This window comes from Balaenoptera ricei, chromosome 15, assembly GCF_028023285.1.
Source record: "Balaenoptera ricei isolate mBalRic1 chromosome 15, mBalRic1.hap2, whole genome shotgun sequence".
NCBI classification, from domain to species: Eukaryota; Metazoa; Chordata; class Mammalia; order Artiodactyla; family Balaenopteridae; genus Balaenoptera; species Balaenoptera ricei.
The window spans coordinates 49966669-49989569 of NC_082653.1; the positions used below are offsets into that span (position 1 = coordinate 49966669).

At 45.9% G+C, this 22901-nt stretch overlaps 1 protein-coding gene across 2 annotated transcripts in view; it reads right to left on the reverse strand.

Annotated features, from left to right (window-relative positions):
- The window catches only part of PCSK2 (proprotein convertase subtilisin/kexin type 2), a 212884-nt gene that overhangs the window by 73029 nt on the left and 116954 nt on the right, over positions 1-22901 (reverse strand). For both annotated transcript variants that reach the window (XM_059896782.1, XM_059896781.1), the window contains 2 exons: positions 22612-22720; positions 15470-15507 (listed from right to left, as the gene is read on the reverse strand). In XM_059896782.1, coding sequence (XP_059752765.1) covers positions 15470-15507; positions 22612-22720 — 147 coding nt within the window. The remainder of the gene's footprint in view (positions 1-15469; positions 15508-22611; positions 22721-22901) is intronic.

Genomic DNA, 22901 nt, shown 5'->3' on the forward strand with positions numbered 1-22901 from the left:
ACTAGTTGTTGAATGACTAAATGAAAAGATATTACTATCTTTCTTTTACATTTGAGGAATGTACAACCCAGAGAGGTTAATTAACTTGCCTCAAGTCTCAGTAACTAAGTCGTAGAGAGGGATTGGACCCAGAGCCACCTGTTTGCATGGACCTTCTCAGTGCCATTTCTGTTGTACTGTTTTATCTCCCTTGAAGAGAGAAATCGTCACATCTAGCTAGCCAAAAGAGTTTCTATTCAGAACCTCTTACTGATCACACTAGACAGGGTTACACACTGGCTAGTGAGTGCAAAGGTCTTCAAAATGGGCGTGGCCACCCCAGGGGATGTGTAAGATGATCCACTGGGGTGTGGGGAGAAAATATTACAACTTCCTTGTTTTAGCTTGATTTTTAAAATTATGTATTTATTTTCAGTTGTGGTAAAAAAGGCATAGCATAAAATTAATCATCTTAACCCTTATAAAATGTGCAGTTCAGCAGTGTTAAGTATATTTACATTGCTGGGCAACTAATCTCAGAACTTTTCATCTTCCAAAACTGAAACGCTCTACCTATTAAACAATAATTCCTCATTCCCCAGTTCCCTCAGCTGCTGGCAACCACCATTCTACTTTCCATCTTTATGAACTTGACTATTCTAGGTACCTCAAGCAAGGGGAATCATACAGTATTTGTCTTTTTCGTGACTGCCTTATTTCACTTAGCATAATGTCCTCAAGTTTCATCCACAGTGTTGCATGCAATAGGTTGAATGATATTCCATCATATGCATGGGCCACATTTTGTCTATTCATTCTTTTGTTGATGGACACTCGTGTTGCTTCTACCTTTTGGCTCTTGTGACTAATGCTGCCATGAACATGAGAGTGTATTATAACTTTTAAAATATTTTATTTTATCTTTAAAATTGTCTTTCTCAAGTATGTTTTATAATGTACACACTCCATTATTACAGTAGTACATACACTGTGTGAATAAATAACTATGAATATACTTGGTAAGTCTGCTCAAAAATTTTTATGGATGGGGATGTGTGATTAGAAAGTTTGGAGACTTGTAATTAGCAGATGTTGTTGGGTATCCCATTCATGACCTCTTGCTTTTAGCCTTTCAATTTTGACTCAACTTTCCTCTGCCAGATTTCCATCTCTGTATCTCAGGAGCCCAATCTGCCCATGACCCTGGCAGCCCAGAAGAAGAGGAAATTGCTCTCCCCTCATCCTGATAGCAGCCCTCAATCAACTACTGATGGGAGTTGGTGTATTAGTACCCCAACTCTTTCCCCCTCATGGTCTAACCCACAGCCCAGGGTTTCCCAGCAGACCTGAGCTCCACGGCACTAACTTACTTAAAACATGCCCTGTCTGGACTCCTTCCCTTGCCCTTGCTTCCTGGGACCACCTCTCAAATAAACTATCCAAGCCTCAGGGTTGGTTTCTGGAGGAATCCAAACTAAGACAGTAAACAAATGCAAAACTCTTTGAAATCACTCGGCCACAGTGGTTAATGTAGAGAGCGTTTTGCGTGGAAAAGGCGCATGACTTTGACTTTATGTCTGTCATTCTCAAAAGCAAGTTAAGTAGATTCAAACTATTTGACAATTTCATTTCCTTAGAAAACTAATTCAGCTTTTGTTTCTTAATCAGTGATATTACTGGAAAGGAGGAGAGTTTCATAAGATTTTAGGGTTCCAGCAGACAAGAGTCCAACTTTCTCCACCTACAAATGAGGATCTTATGCCCCCAACATGTAGAGCATCTTGTCAGATGCCCCACAGCTAGAAAGTGGTACAGCCGTGATTGGACCCGCATTGCAACTCTCTGGACGCGTGTTTCTAAAATAAGCCATTTTCCTATGTCTTGACGCACAGCAGATTACATGAGGGGATTTCAGCAGACTTTTCCGTAAAGAGTCAAATAGTGGAAATTTCAGGCTTTGCAGGTCTGATGGTCTCTGTTACAACTACCCCACTTGGTCATTGTACTGTGAAAGCAGCCCTAGACAGTCAACAAATGGACATGGCTGGGTTCCGATAAAAGTTTATTTACCCAAAGAGGTGGCCGGCCTATGGATCATAATTTGCCAACTCCTAGATTAGATGATAGAGGAGACATAGGTCCTTTTTGTTTTGATATTTAAGGGAAAGATTTTAATTCTTCAAGCTCTCCTTTCACTCTTCAGCTCTTTAGTATACCCGGTATAATTTATTCTTAAATATCATGTAAGTGTGTTTCCTTAGACCCAGAGGATAGCTAAGACGTATCATTGCCATGTGTCTCCCGCCCCTTATCCCTGCTGTGTTAATCCTGCAAATTAGCCCTGCCAGGCACTACTTATAGCATACACAGCACACACACAGACAAGTCTGCCCCTCCCCAGAATTTCGAAATGAGTGTATTTTTTCACAGTGTCAACATTAATTACTCATAATTTAGTGTTCGAAATTATTTTCTATATTAATTTCAACACAATGGAATGGGCCTAATTTGGAATGATAAGATTCATTTGCATTTAAATTGATATTTTAAGCATTCCCTGTGAGGAACAAAGAGCATCTGTGATTATAATTACAAGCTTTGTTTCCGGGGCAGGTTTGTTTTCCTTTGGGAGGATTTGTATATATGGTGCATTGAGTTTAATACTAATCATGAGGACACATGACACCACATGTTTCTTAGGAGAGCCCTGTGAGTAGAGGTCCCATATGTCGGGAATTCCCTTCTCCTGGTGGAATAGTGGATGAGCAAAGCTTACCAGCTAAGAACATGTCCATGTACAGCCTTTTTATTTTTCAATTTTCTAAATCTTTTAGATACTTAACAGAGTATAAAAAACCTAGGTTAATTTTTTTTAGCTTGAAAACGCATGCTTGGAGAAGTCGAATGGCTATTGTCACTTGCCTAAAACAAATGAATGAGTTAAACATCAAGACAACCATGGCTGTTGCTTTTTCTAGTTCCTCTCTTGAGGGACACAAGTCAGCCTGGGTAGAGGGGGGTCTCCTGTTCCTTGGGTTGTGGCTATGAAGAAATAGAGCGGTTCTCCCCAGAAGCTGGCAAGTACTAACAAGTGCTCATTTCCTGTGCAGACCATCCTCCTGATGCACTGACCAGAGGCTTCCTTTCATAGTGTTTATGGAGGTGCACATAAATAATTTCTTCTATGAGCTGAACAAAAAGAGCAGAACAAAAAAAGCCAGGGAGAGGGGTTTTGTGAGGACAAAGCATGACCAGAAGATATTAGGGGGTGCAGGCTAAAGAAAGGGAAACAGAAAGCACTTCTTCATCAGACTGTCATCCAATGCATATTGGTCAAGGCCATTGTGCTTTGTTGAGGGTGAAGAAGTGAATGTGGTAAAGAAGACCCCTGTCAGCTCCTGGAGCTGATATTCCAATGGGAGGCACAAAACCCGAAAACCAAACACTTAACTACAAACTGTTTTAAGAGCTAGGAAGGGACTAAGCCAGAGGTTGAAACAGACTCAGCGTATGAGCCTTCTAAGTCTTGAATTAGGACAAATCCTGCAATTGTAGAGCTTGATAAATACTGAGGGAGCAAGAGGTAGGTTGAAAGGGTGGCCAGAGCCAGGACACGTGGACCTTCGCAGGGAGGGAGGGGTGTGACTCTGGGTGCAGAAGGAGCCCCTGGATGGGTTTAATTGGGGGTGTGACCTGGCCTCTTGTCCTTTTTTTCCTCTGTAATAACTCTCTGGTTATTTTTTATTTTTCGGCTGCTATGTGGGATCATAGTTCCCTGACCAGGGATCGAACCCACGCCCCTGCATTGGGAGCATGGCGTCTTAACCACTGGACCACCAGGGAAGTCCCCCTCTCTGGCTATTTTGGGGAGATGGCATTGCAGAGGGCAAAAGTGGCAGCAGGAAGCTGGGGCCTTCATGGGGTCCAGGGGGGAGTTGATGCCGGCTTGGTCCTGGATGCCAGTGGCAGAAACAGAGAAGCAGATTTGTTGCAGAGCGGGGCTAGGACTAGCAGATCTGGTGGCTGAGAGGAGAGGGGTAAAGAGAGGAGTCCAGGACCACTCTTGCGTTCGGGCTTTGTCACTGGGTCCACGGCGGTGCCATTGGCTGAGCTGCGGGAGGCTGGAGGGGGACTAAGTTCAACAAAGTTGCTTGACAGATGGTGAACTTCACATTTCACCCCTCGCTGGCTGTGTGAGCTAGGGCAGATCACTAACCTCTCTGATCTTCAGTTTCCTCTCTGTGGGAGGTGGATGAGAAAGCGCCTACTTCGCTGGTTTAACATGCAGATTAAATGCAATAATACATGCAAAACACAAAACCAGGCACATAGCACTTTCTAAAAAATTGCCGGGTAGAGAACCTCCACATTTCCAAAGAAGCCGCTCAAGACGGAAGGGATCAAAATATCAGGACCAAGGCAGGGAGAAAAGAGGGATCTTACACTCCATTACAAACAGTCAACTCTCCATGTTGGGGGTGGGGGGATGGATTTGTGAGCTAAGACCAAACAAGAAACAGTGAAAACTCCCAAACCAAACCATCATGTGGGATAGAATCATTGCAATTGCTAGCAAGTGACTAGTTTTTGAAGAGTTAATGAACTTAGGCTATGGTCTTGTTCACAGAGGACATATTTCTTGTTTGAAAGGTTCCTGGTAAGAATCCCAGCAAGGTACTGACTGTATCAAATGACTCAGTGCCTGCCTGGTCATCACGCTGGCACCCACACAGGGACTGGCTCCTTCCTGCCGAGGCTTCTGGAACATTCTCTACAAGTCCAAGAGAGGACATGTGTGTGCCTTTGTGGGGGATGTTGGAGAAGAGGCCCAGGATCAGTACCAGATGGGCATCCATGCCTTTAGCACTCTGAGGAGTTCAATGTATATTTTTTGATAGATCAACGAAGACCCACTGTTCATATCAGTAATATGGCCAGTCATCATATTCCTTTGATTCTGAAGTGGGAAGACGATCACCCCGTTTTACAGATGGGGAAACTGAGGACCATGAAGATCAAACACGGCATTTTTGCTCACAGTGACTCAATGGGACTCCTCAAGCTGGTGCTCCCTGAATAGCTGAGATTTACACTAAACCTCTTATTTAAAAAATTGGCAACGTTTGAGCTATAAAACGTAAGCCTCCTATTTCCATAGCTTAATGAAAACATCTCCCACACACTGTAATACATCTTATTCTTCCGCATAGCACAGCACTCAGTGTGGAGGGGCTGTGTGTGCATGACATTCAAAGTACAGACCTCCCCACCCTCCTGCAGACAATGGTGAGCAGCGTTGCTCAGACCCAAGCCCCTGCTTCCTGCACTTGGCTTCAGGTTTTAATTATCGGTTGGTAATTAAGGGTTCTTTCTTTATGAAAAATAATTTCCCGTAGGTTGGGAGCCAGCAGGGTTACCGTGGTTGAGAAGCTAATCTTATTTCTATGTCAGAGATTCTCTCTGCCTTGGCCACACAGGATGGAAAATTCTGTTTTGCCTGAAGCTCCAGATTGCTCAAATGTAAGGAGGTCAGGATTCCCAGTGCAGACTCTGAGATGAAGACTTGTGGGCAAGTGATTTATTAAAGATGTGCTCCCAGAGGAAACAGTGAAAGAGCCAGGGAGGCAGCCCGGAACAGGGAGGAAGCCAAGCCAGGGTGTGATTTCAGGTGAGTCCGGCAGGGGGCCCTGGAGGGCTGGTTACAGCCCAGAGTTTTCCCAGCCTGAGACAAGGCTTTCAGGCTCCCACAGCCAGCCGAGGGTTAACGGGTGCCAAGACAGGGTGGACGTTCCCAGTCTCATCAGGTCGCCACGCGTGTGAGGCAGAGCAGTTTCCAGGAGCCCTAGGGCAACCCTCCAAAAGAGCAACAGGTGCTGGGAGCTGGAGGCAAAACCAGACCAATGCCAGGGTGGGCACGGAAATCAGGTTCAAGGGGTTGGCGAGGCAGACGCTGCTCCCAAGGGCTCTCTTTGGTGGCTGAATGCGGGGTAGTAGTGGCAGAGGGTGGGTTGAGAGGACTTGGCAGGGGAAGGTTGTGCTGAGAGGGGCCGAGGGGCTTGAAGCCCCTGCAGAGGGACACGCAGGTACTTCCCCACTGGGGCCAGGTTTGGCCTGATGTGTGCCTTCGCCCTGTGGTGTGAACTGTGAGGTGAGTGGGTGCAGCCATGCCTCAGGATCAGGAGATGCTGGAGACCCAAGTCCAGGACTAGCTCTGCTCTAATCTGCTGTGTGGCCTCCGGCCATTCACATTTGTCCTGGGCCTCAGTTTCCACCTGTGTATTGAGTGAGGGACTGGACACAAACACCTCTCAAATCCTAATAGTTTCATTAGCATCTATCCCCCCATCTATCCATTCACTGTCCATCCATCCATCCATCCATCCATCTATCCCCCATCCATCCATCCATCCATCCTCCCATCCATCCATCTATCCATGCATCCATCCATCTATCCCCCATCCATTCATCCCCACTTCCATCCATCCATCTATCCCCCATCCATCCATCCATCTTCCCATCCATCCATCTATCCATGCACCCATCCATCCATCCCCCATCCATCCATCCATCCCTCATCCATCCATCCATCTACCCCCCCATCCATCCATCCATCCCCCCAGGCATGCATGCATGCATCCATCCATCCAAAATTCAGTCATTCATTTATAGAAGAATTTCTATTAATGATCTCCTTGGGGAATGAAACCTTTGGTTGAGTTTCTCATGAACAAAAGAATTGGAAGACATTACCTTAGTCTTTAAGACACTTACATTTAGTTGAAGAGACTCTGTCACTGACATTTGGGGATAAGAAAATGATTTTAATGGGTTACTTTTAGTCTAGGCTTCTTGGTAGAAACAAAGCTACAGGTGAAAAACCAATTATAATCCAATGACCCTTTGTTCAGTATCATATAGATCAAGCTTCTAGATGAGTTCCTATGCTGTATCGACCCAAGAAAACATTCTTTAAATGCACTTAAGTATCTTCCCACCTCTAACATTTAGGGTCAACTTGCTTGTTCTTGTTGCTGTTTTCCCATAGTGGGCGGTGTTTTTCCTTCCAGGACAGGGCTGGGCATGTCATGATGTAATGATATCATGTCATACTTACTTGTGTGCCTCCCCCACTGAACTCTGAGCTTCTCAAGGGCAGGGACCGGATTTTTCACACTTTATCGTCCAGGCACCTAGCACAATATCTTGAACACAGTAGAAACTCAATACAGTTCTCTTAACTTTTGACTAGGTTCAATGGAAGAAAACTAGACAACTGAGCAATGTGGAAAAATCTATTAACCAGATTTTTTTTCCCCTTTGCTTTCGTCTGCAGTTGTAAGTCTACGTCCAAATAAGTAGCTTCTTTTCAGTTAATCAAGATTCTATTTTCTTCTGTTTCTATGTCAAAGTATGTTCCTGTAAAAATGGACAGATTCCTCTAGTACATGGCTTGAGTCAGATCATAGTCATTTGACTGATGGTCTGTCCAAATGATTGAAAAAAAATTCTTATCCCCAATATTCAGTCTAGCCTCCTGGTGATCAAGTACTCGCTGTGATCTGGCCAGCATTAATGAGTACATCAAAAAATGCCAGCTCCTTTCAACAAGACACAAAGGTTGTTTAAACCTCAATTTCATATGCAATATTAATGTGCTTATTTAAATATTAATCAGCCTAAAAGCCTGAAGTGATGCATGCCATCAATACTTCATAGCATCTGAGTCACTCAGGGCTGAGGCCTGGCCCATGTCCAGCAGCCACCCTCTCATCACGGCGGCCGTCTGCCACGTGGAGCTCAAAGGCCCCTCTTCAAAGCCAGTCACCAATCAGGAACCCATCAAAAGAATGGAAAAGTGTGGGTCCTTAGGGGTGGGCTTTTTTCTTTTCCAAGAACTTCTGTTGGTGAAATAACAGCCCTGGAGCATAAATGATGTTCCAAATTTTGAACTGAACCAAAGAGGATAATTCATCTTTTCCCATCTGGGAACTTAACTGTATTTCCCCCAACCTGAGGAGTTCTAGACATTACAGAAGAGAAAGAGCTCTTGGTTATGTGTAGGTGGTTTATCCACAATGAGAATCACATTCTCTCCAGGCCTTCAGCCGTGGGGACCTCAGTTAGTTCCGGGGCCTTCTATCCCCTCACTGGCAACACGCATTATGGGGAATGGGGTGGTGGCATCACCTGGAGATGGTTGACAGCTGGGAGTCAGAGGAAGCTCTGTATGCCAGCATTTCCCATCACCACTGATAGAGGCCCATCATGCGATTTAGCTCCTGATCTCATTTGCAAAGTATGAATGATTAATTAATATGCAATGCAATTTAACAAATACTTATTAAATGCCTGCTCGGCACTGCGCTAAACGTGAAGAAGGACACAAAATTTAAAAGTTACTCACTGTTGCAGATGGGCGAGTGCAGCACACAGGAACTGATGGAAGAGCAGCTTTCTAAGTCTTGGCAAAAAAACAAGCTGACAATAGAGATCTATCTTTACATTTTTAAGAAAGGGGCAGAGGGGGTGTCAGCTGAGGTCCATCACTTTTTTTGCCCCCCTTCACCCCAATAGATTTTCTGTGGTAAGTGGAACTCTTAGTGAAAAAGAGGGGAGCCCTGCACTAGGCGTCCCCATAAACAGGTACTGTAATTCTCTGTATATAGAAAAAAAATTACCGTAAATTTTAACTTTACTCTTACAAAAAAAAAAAAAAGTTACTCACTTCCCTACACAGAGCTATTGATCTAGTTGTGATAGAGTCACACATTTTAGGGGAATAGCATTGTGGAATGAATAAATGAATGACTGAATGAACGAGTGAGGAAAGTGCCGAAATGAATGATGACGTTAATCATCAGAATCTGGGAATGTTGTCAAAGAAATACACGTGATGACCTCTATTCCTAGAGGTTTTGTTTCAGTAGGTCTGGGGTGCGGCCAGAGAAATCTATATTCTGCTTAGGCTGGGATGGGCCTCAATTACCGTCAGAGGACCCGGAAGAGGGTCCAGTGTGGGTGACTGTAACAGTTGCGGCATCAAAACCATCATGATGTGTCAGCGCCGTGTAACAGCAAGCGTGTGTATCACTCATGAGTCTGCAGTTCGGCCGGGAGTGAGGTGACCTAGGCGGGGCGCAGGTGGGCAGCTCTGCGGATCTTGGCGGTGCCTGCTTGCTGCTGGGGGTTGCCTGGGGTTCAGCTGATTTTGGGGGGGTCTCGCCTAGGCTGCTCAGCTTCTTCCTGCCGTTCTGTAGGTGGCCGCGGGTGGCCGCGCTCTAGGCTTTGGCAGCTGGGGGAGCACTTCCCCACAAGCCTGTCATCGCCCCCCTGGGTCCCTGCAGGCCAGCCCAGGCTTGCTCTTCTAATGGTGATGGTAGAAGCCTAGGAAGGCGCGCAGGACCCCACAAGGCCGCTTACGGCCTCTGACCTGGCCCACTGACACTTCTGTATTATTCTATTGCTTTAGAAAAGTCACAAGGCCCAGCCCAAAGTCAAGGGCTGGGAAATACACTTCACTCTTTAGGGGGAGGTTCTGTGGAACCCCATAGCAGAAGCTGAGAGAAGGCTGGGGAGCGGAGTCCAGGCAACCTTCCGCGTTTGCTGCGTTCAAGAATTTGTGGAAAAACTGCAGGAAGAGCACGTGAACCTGCACCGATTCTCAGCGCAGGATCTTGGAGCTGCTCAGAGGGTGACCCACAGTTTCCAAGCTAATAGGTGGAGGCCCGAGAGTGAGAAGGGCCAGGACTCTGCGTCAGGGCAGAAGCCTGGGCTCCGCACTGTGACCACTTAGGTGTCAGGAGAGGTCGTTTCTCCGGCCTGGAGAAAACCTCATTTGGAAAAGTTACTGTTGTACAATTCCCCGCCCACCTAGGGGATGAATATCCGTGAATATCGTTTTAGTTCAGAGGTCTGTGACGGAGAAAAACAGATCAGAAATTCTCTCTCTGGGCCTCCTCCTTCCTTCTATCCTGGCTGCAGGCAGTTGGTTCTCTCTCCCTGTTCCTTCTGTTTGCTTGGCTGGTCTTTTTCAGATCAATCTTTTATTTTTCAAATAGATCTTTGAGATTGACTTTGGTAACCTCCACCTTTGCCCTCTGCTTTTCCTAGTCTCACAATCTTACGCTTAGTCTGGAGGTGCCCTTCTCTTTTGATAACGCTGAGCCCCGAGCAATTGCACCGCTTTCTGGAGGCGTGTCCCTGCTTCTCCATCGGGACAGGCTGCCTTCATGTCATCTCAACTCTTTTGAGAAGGAAATGGATTTTTATTGAGCATCTATTATCTGCCAGGTGCTGTACACACGGTATCTCAGCGATACCCCACAACACACCTGATACTCTTTTTGGCCCATTTCACAAACGAGGAGATTAAAGTTCAAAGAGGTTTAATAGGTGAGTCTAAGGTTGCACATCTTAGACTCAGGCAGCCGGGAGTCATACTCAGGTTTCACTGAGTTTCAGGTTTCACCGCTTTCCAAGGGTCAGCAAGGCCACCCTGCCTGACCCCACTCTGCGTGTATGGCGGGCAGGCCAGGAGAGGCGGCTCGTGCTTGCTGGGGTCTCCTCCTAAGTAAGCTACTTGCCTCTGAGAAAACCCTCACCCCCGTGGGAAGGCTCTCTCTGGATTTTACAGAACCACTAGCCATCTCTTCACCTCCTTAGCTCCAGCAGCAAAGCATCTGAAAGGCTCCTGCTTTTGGAGCAAAGCAGGAGATGCTCGGCTTCAGCCGCCCCCATGCTCTGAAAGCTGCCGCCTCACCCACACTTGCATGTTCTTGAATAGAAGTCTCCCTCTATGCTGCAGGCCTGAAAGGACCCCAGGCTTGGACCTGTACCGTGAACATGGGCCCGTGATCATTGCTGCATGGGGGCCACACAGCACCAAGACGGCCACCTCCCTGCCTGCCCACCCCTCACCTGCAAGCCACGCCCCACACCTGTGTCCTTACTGACCTCAGGCTCCTCTGGAGAACACCTGTGTCTGGTTTCTCTTCCTCTGGGGCTCGGCCATAGCAGGCCCAATGCACAGCCATCTGACTGAGCTGGAGCAAATATCCAGAGAGGACGGGGTAAAGGAATCCCAGTTTCAAGTTGGTCTAAAATAGGGTCTTGGCCAAGACTCATTTCATGTTATTACTATTGAGATGAAGAGAGGTGAATGTATTTATTTGGAATAGTGAGCATTTACCAGTGAGACTGAGTTCCTCAGATTAAATTCAATCATAGAATGATAGAATAACAATAAAAGTGGCCATTATTATCCTTTGTTCCTAACACTCAACAGATACAGGGTAGAATTGTTGAATTAAATGAACACTAATGACTTATATTTATATATTGATTTACAGCTTTCAGAGGATTAAAATTCTCAGTTTAAATAGAAAGAACACTGGACGACCAGCCTACCTTGAGTCTTTTCTTTTAATATACAGAATAAACAAGCTTTGAAAATTATTCTGTTTCGGGAAACATTTTGCCTGGTTTGATTATGAAGACGTTTCTGTCATATTTGTCTAAGAACCTCTGATACGGTTTTTACTTCTCACTGAGCACATTTCTGTTTATTTTAATCTTTAGTATATTTCCAAGGCATCCTCCCTCTGGCAGACGTTGCCTGGACCCAGCCTTATGCCTCTTTCTGTCATCTCTGCGTCCTTGGTGGGCTCCAGCTGCCTGTACCCACTTCTGTTTGCCGAGGGCGTTTCCCAGGACAGTGGGAAGGTAGGAGCAGCTGGGATGTTAACATCCCCCGTGACCAACCCTCAACCAACAACTGATGGGAGTTGCTATATAAATACCCCAGCTTCCCGGGGATCCCATCCAGTGGGATAACTCTGGTGCACGTCTTCTGCGTCATCTCACAGATGCCCCAGTGGGATTCCAGCCACTCACCATAGTGACTTGTTTGAAATGCACCCCTTACTGGCTGCTTTCCCTTCCCCAACTCCCTCTCCCTTCCTCTGACCTTCCTCCCAAATAAACTAGTTGCCCTCAAACCCTTGTCTCGGGTCTGCTTCTGCGGGAACCCAAACACAGACCTCCCCAAAGTGCATTCCACTGGAAGGGCACGGGGGCTCGCTCTCACATCCAAGCCATGAAGTCACCTAACAAGGTGTGAAGCTGCCTGTTAATCCTTTGCTCAAACAATTTTCGAGTATATCACCATCCACTGATTTCATTGCCCTCCTGGGCAGGTCTACTCCACTTGCCATGCTCATTCTGTTAATTATAGCGTAAAAATTTTAATTAAAAATAAAGAAGATAAATCTGGTTAGTAGCTTCAAAGTTGTCACTCTCAGCCCTTCACAGAGTGAGGGAGAGCTGTGACTGGTGAAAACTAGCTGGTTCAGGTTCTCCGCTGAGGAATTAAGGATGAGCTATTTGGGTGTTCAGTTTTCTCACCTATACCAAAGACGTAGGACATTTTCAAAGCCATGTGTAATTACATACAACTGGTTTGTAAAGTTCCAAGGGTCTTGATAATTGCTGAAGACTCAGACCTTCCTTTAGAGGGAAGTTGTCAAATTGTGCAGTTTTGTCCAGAGCTCACATTTTCTGGTCAATTCTTAGGTGTCATCTAGTTTAAGTCATCTCCTCAACACCCTCGCCAAAAGGCCATCAACTCTCCTCATAAACATTTTCAGATCAGGAGAACCCATTACTTCCTGGGAGAGCTAATTCTTTTTATTTATTCCTTAATCATTAGATAGTTCTTCCTTTAACTGAACTAAAATCCTCCTCCTGCAATGGTCACACGTTGGTGGGAATTTTCATGGGAGAAATTACTGAACAAGTTGAATGCCTCATCTATCATGGAGAACTGGAAATAGTTGAAAACATATTTAATGTGCTTCTTAAGTTGTGTTTTTTCCAGTTCTTTCCACTCTCCTAAGCATGTTGTGGTTTGGAGACCTCTACCACCCTTGTCACTGTCTGTCACACTCCCTCTAAGAGTGAGACTCCCATTGGAAGCAACCTAGTTGTCCAAGAATTGGGGATTGGAAAGTTTAAGTAAATTACCGCATGAGGCAATACTATATAGCCCTTATAATCATGTTTTGAAGATTATTTAATAGTATAAAAATGTTCATGATGTATCACATGGAAGGGGGGTACTGTATATGCAAAAAGAGCCCAATTTTATTAAAAATATATACAGAGAAATGAAGTCCAAAATATGTTAAAGTATTAAGAATGGTGATATAGGTAGTTTTGAATATGTTTTATGTTTTTCTACATTTTCTATAGAGGACAGGTATTTATTTATTTATTTTTTTACTTTGGTCAGCAGTGACTTATTTTATTTTGTTTTTATTGGAGTATAATTGCTTTACAATGTTGTGTTAGTTTCTGCTGTACAGCAAAGTGAATCAGCTATATGTATACACATATCCCCTCCCTCTTGGATATTTTTTTAATTAGAAAAAAGTTTTTTGGAAAGAAACAAAGGGTTTTCCCTTTGTTTGTTGTTGAGAAAACCACACTCAAAGAACCCATAGGGTTTTTAGGTATGTTCTGATATTGCAGAATTGGATGGAGCTGGCACCTCTCAATGGGTATCTTTCCCTTTCCAATTTCAGATTAGAGTCTCTGGCAGATGAATCACACTGTCGACTGGCATCGTACCTGCAGTTCATCAGAGCCCCAGAGGATTTTTCTCCCACTTGAATTACTATCTCTTTTTAATCCGGTGACTGGTGTCAGGGGCAGCTGTCACGGAAACACCTGGGCTGGCCAGGGAGGCCCAGGTCAGTCTCCACGTCAGTGGCCTTCGAAGGAGGGAGGCCGTGCGCTGCCCACCTTCCAGCCTGACTGGCAGCCGCCCCACCTTGAAGTCTTAGAAGCTGTAAGAGGAGCAACGCTGGTTTGCAAAAGTGAGCAGACCCTCATTTGGCTTCCCCAAGAGGCGCTGGTCTGGGGGATGGTGGGAACCCTGTGCAGCCGCAGCTCAGCTGGGAAGGAGACCAGAAATGCCTCGTGCGCACGGCAGCCCTGAGGCCGAACCTGCCCCCCTCCAGGCTGTTGTCCTGCCATTTCTCCATGAGGAAGGGCCTCTGGGTATCAGAACCTTGGAGAAAATGAGGCACATGCATCTCTCAACCTCCCCACTGGAGAATTCTCCAAGGTCCTGCAGTTACTGGGGAGGCTGGGAAAGGCAGGGCTTTGGAGGGCACAGACGAGCCCCTGTGTGGGGCAGTGCCTCTAAGGAAGCAAAGGAACAGCCAGCTCCGTGTGCCAGCAGTGGGGCAGGGGGGTCAGAGGGGAGGAGAGAATGCTGTCCTTGGACTCTGCAGATGGTCGTTGAGGCAGAATCTGCAACTCCTAGGTGGCTCTTCACTGCCTTGTCTGCCAGAGTGGATTCTCATCTCGGGGAGCAGAGCTTTGGATTGATTTCTGTCATTTCTCTCTGGAGGCATGTTGGTTGGACCACGCCCAGTGTACACTCTCCCAGGTTTATAAGACCCATGCAGGAAATAGAAACCCAGCACCTTGGTGCTTTGTTTCCCGATTCCCAGTCCACTACACATATGGAAAATCTCCCTTCTCTTCTTGCAATGTGGACACTCACACCTTCCAGGAAGAATGACCCGGAATTTTGATCCCCAAACACTTCTGCTTGTTAACCAACTTTCCTCTATTTAAATTCATGTTCTCCTAAATATGAGTCTTTTCAGCAAATAAATAACATTTAAAAAAATACTTAGCTCTGGAAGTTACAGGAGAAGTGTAACTTAATAATAGTTTGGGTAATTTTAAGTGACTACCCCAATGCTTGAATCGTATACTCCCTGGGGTTAAAATAAAGCCATCGCTTAATGTTTAAAGGGTTTGGAGATTTTATCAGGAAATCAGCAGGTGACTTGCTGGGTCAAAAGTCAGAGCATGGGGTTCCAGCCCAATAGCATTTACTGTGATTCCCGGTTAATATTTGTTATTTGTCAAGGGATACTAAATGCTATACTCAGAGTTGTGGGGAAAGTCAGTGTGGAGCGCTCATCAGCCCCAAAATAAGAAGAAGGCGGCATGCTTGATTTCACAAAGCTACGGGTGCAATGTGAGTTGCTGCTCTTTTTGGCTTTTGCCATCGGTTTTATCCAGCAAGAACCCAAATGGCTCATTCCCACCCACCATTCAACATCCTCAGCTGGAGCTGATTTTAAAACTTGCCAAGGCTCTCTCTTCCCGCTCCCTGTACCTTTTTTCTCGGCACTTTGTTCTTTCAGATCTCAAGTTTCCTTCTTTTCTTCTGGTGAAGTCACTCACCCCTGCCTGCCGCCAGGCCCCATACCTCGTCTGTCTTTGGCCTGAGCTGTGGCTCTTATAAGACGGGCAGTCTGGGGTGCATGCATGTGCAGGCGTGCCCGTGTGCCAGTGTGCATGGCCTATGTGCATGCAGGCATGTGTGTGCGTCTGTGTGAGTTCCCACTATGAGGGGCACCAGAACACTTAGGACACACGCGTTTCCCCACACAGGGCAGCTTGCACTTACATAGTTTGAGGCCAGGTCCGGGTGGAGATAGTCGATCCCTGTGAAAAGACAATAGTACAGAACAATAGATTAATACCTGCCACGTATCCTCAGGAAAGCTGCTCGAGAAGGCGCGCCCCTTATGTGCTGGCACCAGGAGATGTGTGTGTGGGGGGGGTTAACGCTGGGCCCCAGCTTCGAGTTTCCATCCCCGGGGGAGGGTACGGCCCCGCCCACGTGGAGAGCCAGCGGCCACCAGATGTGTCAGAGGAGGGAAGCCAGTTAGAGCTTGAGGCCCCAGGATAACACTTCTGACATAAATGCCAGCTTTGTGACCCTAAGACGGATGGCTCAACAGAGAACTGATCTAAGAGAGATTTGTGGAAATCCTGACATTTCTAAAGCATCAACTGGCATTTCTTCTGAAATGAAACCGGTTCTGGGGAGGAAGAGCGATTATTATTTAACAGAGCCCAGACAGCAATGGATTAGGAGCGCGTTGCCTGGCCCAGAAACCAGAGGAACACAGCTCGGCGAGAAAAGCCATTAGGCAAAGGGCAAGTGATTTCTCACGAGGTGTCCTGGGTGGGAGCTGGTTCTTGTCTCCGCAGAAGACTTTCCAGGGAGCCTCCCAGCAGGAGTCCTGCGCTTTCTCCTGGATGTGGCCTGTCTTGCTGTCCAAGAGTTGTTGCAATGGTAGAATTTTGGTCCATGAGCACTGCTGGGTTCCATTAACACGTGGATCTCAGAAAGCACTGTGAAACTTCAAAGGGCAAATTGCAAAGCTCTCATCCAGGTCTGCAGAGCCATATAATCATCGCAGCAGTGACAACAGAGAATCCAGCCCTCTCAGAAATCGGCTGGCTTCCTGTACTACCTAGCATCATGGTTATGAGTGTAGATTTTGGAGTCAAAGACTCGAGTTTTAATCACAACCACGCTGCCAACTGGCTGTGTGACTTCAGGCAGGGTGCTTGGCCTCTCTGTGCTTGCTTTCTTCTCAACCTGGTAGGGGTGAGAACAGGGTGGTCCGATTATTCCAGTGGCATTCGTAACTCTATTGGGTTGCAATATTTGAAAGCCAGAAGCGTCATTAAGTCCCTATCATAGTGGCCATCTTCACTGCATGCACACCAAGGCCAGGCCACACTGCAGCTTTGTCCTGTGAAAAAGAACTTGTATCCAAATGTATATTTCTAAAAGGAAGTTTTCCTTTGTTTTTCCTGGTTACACAAGTAATTTCTGGACTGGGAGTCACTGTTCTGCTGACGTTTTGATGTTTTGACATCGGAAGCAATTGCTGTCCTCACGCTGCTTGTGAGACTATAGCCAGGCCCTTCCCCCCCACCATCTTCCTCTCCCCTCCCCAAAGCTGCAGGAGGACAGCGGTCAGGAAATTTAAAGGCTAATATTATAAAAGTTTCAGACCTTTGCTCTGGACCCTGATTCAGAGATGGTCAGTGTAGGCTGTAGGATGGAGTTGGGGATAAGCACAGGCTACGAGACCAACAGATCAGTTCTGTCCAGGCTCAGACACTGTAATATTTGTGTGGCTTTGGCCACATAGCATCTCTGAGCCTCAGCTTCCTCATCTTTGAAATGGGAATATTGTCTGCCTTGCAAAGCAGTTTTCGAGGTTGGAGCCAGTTCATTGAAAGTGTTTAGCTTGCAGTAAACACTTAATAAATTACATTTCTTGTATCCTCATTAGTACCTTCATCTACCACATTGTTAGGGTTCTGTGGATGGTGCAGATGAGCAGAAATATTTGAAAAATCTACTTGGTTTTAGAGTGTTGTGTTGAAATTAAATTGTCCTATGTTTGTGGAAATTGGTTACATTTTTTGAACTCATTATTAGGCAAAACATTTTACAACATACAGATGAGTCTAAAAGATACAGAGAATACTTTTTTTTCTTAACAGGGAGTCAGTTTTTTTTTTTTATATATATAATTATTTATTTATGGCTGTGCTGGGTCTTCGTTTCTGTGCGAGGGCCCTCTCTAATTGCGGCAAGCGGGGGCCACTCTTCATCGCGGTGCGCGGGCCTCTCACTGTCGCGGCTTCTCTTGTTGCGGAGCACAGGCTCCAGACGCGCAGGCTCAGTAATTGTGGCTCACGGGCCTAGTTGCTCCGCGGCATGTGGGATCTTCCGAGACCAGGGCTCGAACACCGTGTCCCCTGCATTGGCAGGCAGATTCTCAACCACTGCACCACCAGGGAAGCCCAGGGAGTCAGTTTTTAAAACACGGCCTCAAGTTCTGATAGTGCAAGTTACTTAGGAAAGGAATTTTCTAAGAGGCAGTAGTCTCTTCTCTTTGATGGGAAAATATTAAAGCAAAGAGGTAATTTGAAACCAGAAGGAAATCAGAATGGAAATAAGATAAATTTAGCCTAATTAAAATAAAGGATCTTTAATTAGGTTAAGTGGAAGACTGAATGTGAAGTTAGAACAGATACAGACTTTGGTCTGAGGAAGAAAATATTATTGATAGATTAAGGATGACAGACATGACTCAGAAAAAATAATAATGAACTAAGCATGAAAATAATAACCTGGCAATTAATTAGTATTTCAATATTTTTGTATATTTGATTATCTTTGAAGGTGGAAGTCACTGAATACATCTTCTTAATCAGTTTGTTTATTTTTCAGTTCTTGTATTATTAATGTATTCACTCTTATTTTCATTCACTGGTTTATTTTCAGCAATGAAAGCCAGGTGCTACGTAGGTCCTGGAAAAACACAATTTAGACACAAAACCTGAGCTGTACAATCATCTAAGCCTCACAGTCTACAGGGGGCACTGACTCATCACCAGCCAATCATAATGCACACAAATGACAAATACTTGGTTATATTTTTGTTCATAAACCATTAGTATCCTGTCATTAGTTTGAAAGTCTAACCTACAACAGTCCATATTCTCAGGAATCGCTGGCAGTTCTGGAGACCTCAGGGAATTAGTGAGCTCCATGTACATATTCTTAGTTATAATGCTAATAGTTCAGTTGAGATGTATAACATCTCTGGACTCTGGTCCTAAGCCCAGTTCCTTCCATTGTCCCAAGAGAGCTAGCCCTTGCACCACACTGAATGACTTATATGTTGATGAGGAGTAACCTCAGTGGATGGATTGGATTTTTCAAAGATGGTGGCCCAATATCTCCCATCCATATGGTCTTCTACAATGTGACAATGTGAGCCTCCCATTGGAGGTTGGTCTATTCCCTCCTCTTCAATCTGAGTGGGCTGAGTTGCTTCTACCAATAGGATATAGTGGAACACCACTGTGTGACTTCCAAGTCTAGGTGAGAAAAGGCCAGGCATCTTCCCCCTGTTGCTTTTGGACGTTCGTTTACTCTGAGGCAGCCAGTTGCCATGCAAGGCGCCCACTTGCAGGTGCTCTGACAACCTCAGCTGAGCTCCAGCAGCCAAAGTCAACCACTGGCCATGGGAGTGAGCCGTCTTGGACGCCCAGCCCACTCTAGCCTTCAGATGACCCCCACCCAGACAACGCCTGACCTCAACTGCATGAGAGACCTCAAGTGAGAACTGTCCAGACTTCCTGAATTCCTGTGCCACAAATATTATGAGCAAGATAGTTACTTTAAGCTGCTAAGTATTGGAGTCACTTGTTACACAGCAATAATAACGGGAACAGACACCCTGCTGGACCTTCTGGGACCTGCAGAGCCCAAGGTAGGAGAGAAAACACCGTTTTTCAGCATATGACAGAGTTCTAAATCTCCTGGAAGGCTGTGGGTGACTGTCTGGCCCTGAAACTTGTACCTCTGCTTATAAGGATGAGGCCCCATCACAAAGTCTCACCAGGGAGGCAGAGCCACAGGGTGTGTTTCAAGCACTGAAGATGGTGGTGAAGATTAGTTTGGGCAGTTTCTCCTCTCCCTAAACCTTAATTTCTTCATCTGCAAAATGTTGATAATAATAACACAAACCTTAGAGAATAATTATGACTGTTTCCAAAATGTTAAGTGGAGCCTAGCACATAGTACTCACGAAATGCTAGTTTTTATTTTTACTTCAGCTTGAAAGCTCTCTCTGACCCTGCCTCACTGGCCTTCAATCTTACTTCCTTGGCTCCATCAGCTAAAGGCCTTGACTCATGCCTTCACTGACCATCTTTGACCTCGATAGCCAGCGCCCGTCCTGGGGCTGGGTGACTCCTGTCTATCGCCGAGTCTCGTTATGGCCACATCCTACTTTCCAGGTTAAGTTCCCAACACCAAACAATTCCATCACAACAAAAGGGATGAATCGTCATCATTAAGCAGGGTCCTTGCTGACATCAACATGCCCAGAATGTCAGAGCAGACCCTTAAGAAAGTCTTTCTGCCCTTTTGGCAACAGTTAGCCATGGAGGTCCTTTCCCAGAGGTATGTAGGGTATGGCAGTCACATTGGGTTGCACCTAACGAAAGCACCTACATGAAAGCAGTGAGCATCTATCAAGTCATTGGATCTAGCAGAGGGGATGATGGCTGAGTTTTTGAGCTGGGCAACCGGAGAGAGGTGAACGGGTATTAAAACTGTGCTTGTCCACAAATCGAACCTTCCACACGCAGATCACCAATTATTTCCCACACAAGGCAGGCTTGTAAAATATGACATTAATTTTGCTCTTAGGTCTCAGGGTCAGCATCCGTGTGTGTCTTTGACCTTGTTTTGGGGTGATGTCTTGCTGAGAGACTATCTGGGGAACGATTCCACACCATCCACGTGTGCAGGCAGCTGAGAGAGAAGATGCAGCCCTGATGCTCCCAGCCCATCATCTCTGCTTCCCGTCTGTGGCTGTTCAGGCAGAGATGCCCCACCACATGGTGAGAGGCTGTGCGTCTGGACTTGCCCTTGCCGTGGCCGTTCTTGCCCCAGCTGCGCTCATCTTGCTGTTCAACAGTGGGTTTGGAGAACGGCTTAGTCATCTTCTTTTCTTCAGTTATCCTACTGGACAAGCATGTGCCGATTTCAAGATAGCCACAAATCCTTTGTCTCTCTCCACGCCAGGAGGTAGGATCTATTGATATTTCTCCTCCCTTGGAATCTGGCTCTCAGACTGTTTACCCCATGGAAGGGGCAAAGCAATGCGTGCCCATTCCAGGTTCAGCCTTTGAGAGCGCTGGCAGTTCCTGCTTCTTGTCTCTTAGGATGCCTGTTCTTAGGAGCCCCGAGCCAGCCGTAAGAAATCCAGCCACCCTGCTGGGGAGACCACGTGCAGCTGGAGGGAGGTCGAGCCATTTTAGCACCCAGTTGAGACTCCAGTTGACACTGGCCCCAGCTGCCTTCTTACCCCAACTGTATGAGAGACGCCAGAGAGACCAAGAGCCAAACTGTCCCTCTGAGCCTGGGCAACCCACAGAATGGTGAGAGTTAGCAACAGGGTGGTTGCCTTAAGCCACTCAGTTTTGGGGTGGTTTGTTCTGCAGCAGTGGACGACCAAAACAATGGAGAAGTTAGGAATACAATTGAGGGGCAGAGAGTTCACTTTTTTTTTTGAATCTCAAAGGCCAGTAAATCAGCAGGAGAAATAACATCAAATAGGAAATTCTGCTGAGACTTTGTAACGGGCTCGGCTTCTCGGGCCAGGAAATGTGGACCAGAGGCAGGTGACGTCCTCTCCTTAGCTCTCTTCAGAAGGGACGAAGAACGGTCAGTCAAGGGGTCTGGAGTTAAAGAATCGTGAAACGGGCATCTCGGGGGCTGTTGGGGGTTCTGTGAGAGCACCGTGCCTGTCTGTGGCCATTTTTAAGGGTGCTTCTCTGGTCCCCCACATCTGTGTGATGAAATGGTGATTACAGTGTATCCCAGGCAGGTTTCCCCCAAACCTACATGCATCTTTCTCCTGGGTGAGCTGGCCTCATCCACGGTAGTTTCTAAGCCAAAGCATTAGGAAGGAGAAGCAGGTAAGCTCTCCACATTGGCTCACGCGCGCGCGCACACACACATACACACACACACTCTTGAGAGCGCCTTTCTTCTTGTGAGAGCCCTGGCCCCTGGAGAAAGCTTTTACATCCATTTCAAAACACCTCACACCTCAGAAAACACTGCGCATTGTTTTTATGTTAATATTTAATGAGCCCACACAAAGACAGTGCTGATTTTAAGCACACTGGCTCTCCTTGTTTTCCCATCAATCCTGCTTCAAAGGCTTGCTGTAGAGAACATAATGTTCTTTGAGGATCTTGAGAAGAGAAAGGCTCCATTGTTTCATCTCTGTATAGACTTTATATGTAATTGGACCAATAGTGCACAGTGGAGCTTTTACGCAGGACCCAGACAGCTAACGAAGAGCAAGTATACACCCCCGACGGGACGACGGCAGGGCAGAGATGCTCCAGAGTCTTGGCAGAGCCAAGGGCATGTGTAGTTAGAAAAACAGCAATTCATCAAACCCATTGGTTTTCATATCACAAACTATAAAAAAGAAAGCTCTGCTAAATCTTTGCTGGGCAGGCATGTGGGATAGAATAACATATTGCAGGGGGCATGTATAATAAAATGTCATCAGTTTGCTTTACAAGGACTCATTCTGAAAGTAGCAATAAAGTCAAAATTCTCCAAACCCCAATCCCGTTACTAAAAAGCTGTTGCGGGGATCTAGAGCCACACTGACTAATGGAAATTTCTGGGATGCTAGAAATGAAGTTCAGTTGAATTGCCACTAGCCCCATGTGGTTAGTGAGACCTTGAAATGAAACGAATGTGATCGAGGAATTGAATTTTTAACTGTATTTAGCTTTAACTAATTTAAACTTAAATGTAAATAGCCACATACTGCTACCACACTGGACAGTGTAGATCTAGAGAAATAGATGGTAAATATAAACAGAAGCTATTTTAAGGTAAGGTATAAGCAGTGGCCCAATAAGAAATTACAGTTCAATGATGGTCAACTTTCATTAGTTCATTTAAATTTTTTTAACTTATTAATTCGATAAATATTTGTGAAGGGCATCCTCAAGCTTGAGGACCACTGATGTGGAGAAATGTGAGGATGTCGACACAGTATAGACGACCATGCCCAGCATCTGGCCATTCTGCCTCTATTTTGCATCTCCAAAACAATGAATCTTTTGTGTTCCAAAGGTGTGCAAAGACACACTTGCTTCCAGGTGATGTACAGCCTTTGAAATACTCACCATCGTCCATAATTCCAATGGTAACACCTTTCCCTGTGTATCCCAGCTCCCAGGCTTCTGCCACATTCAAGTCAAGGCCAGGAGTACCATCAGCTTGCCCGGTATTGATCTGGTTCAGGAATTCCAAAGCAGAGAATCTTATTAGTTTGGTGTAGGTGGTAAAGCACCTGCGTAAATGTTTACTTGCCACATTCCTCAGCCACCCGGTATTCCAGGGCCAGATAAAGGGCAACATCGTCCATGAAACAGTGCTTTGGGGTGTTTTCCCATCCACCTCTTCTAGTCTTCTC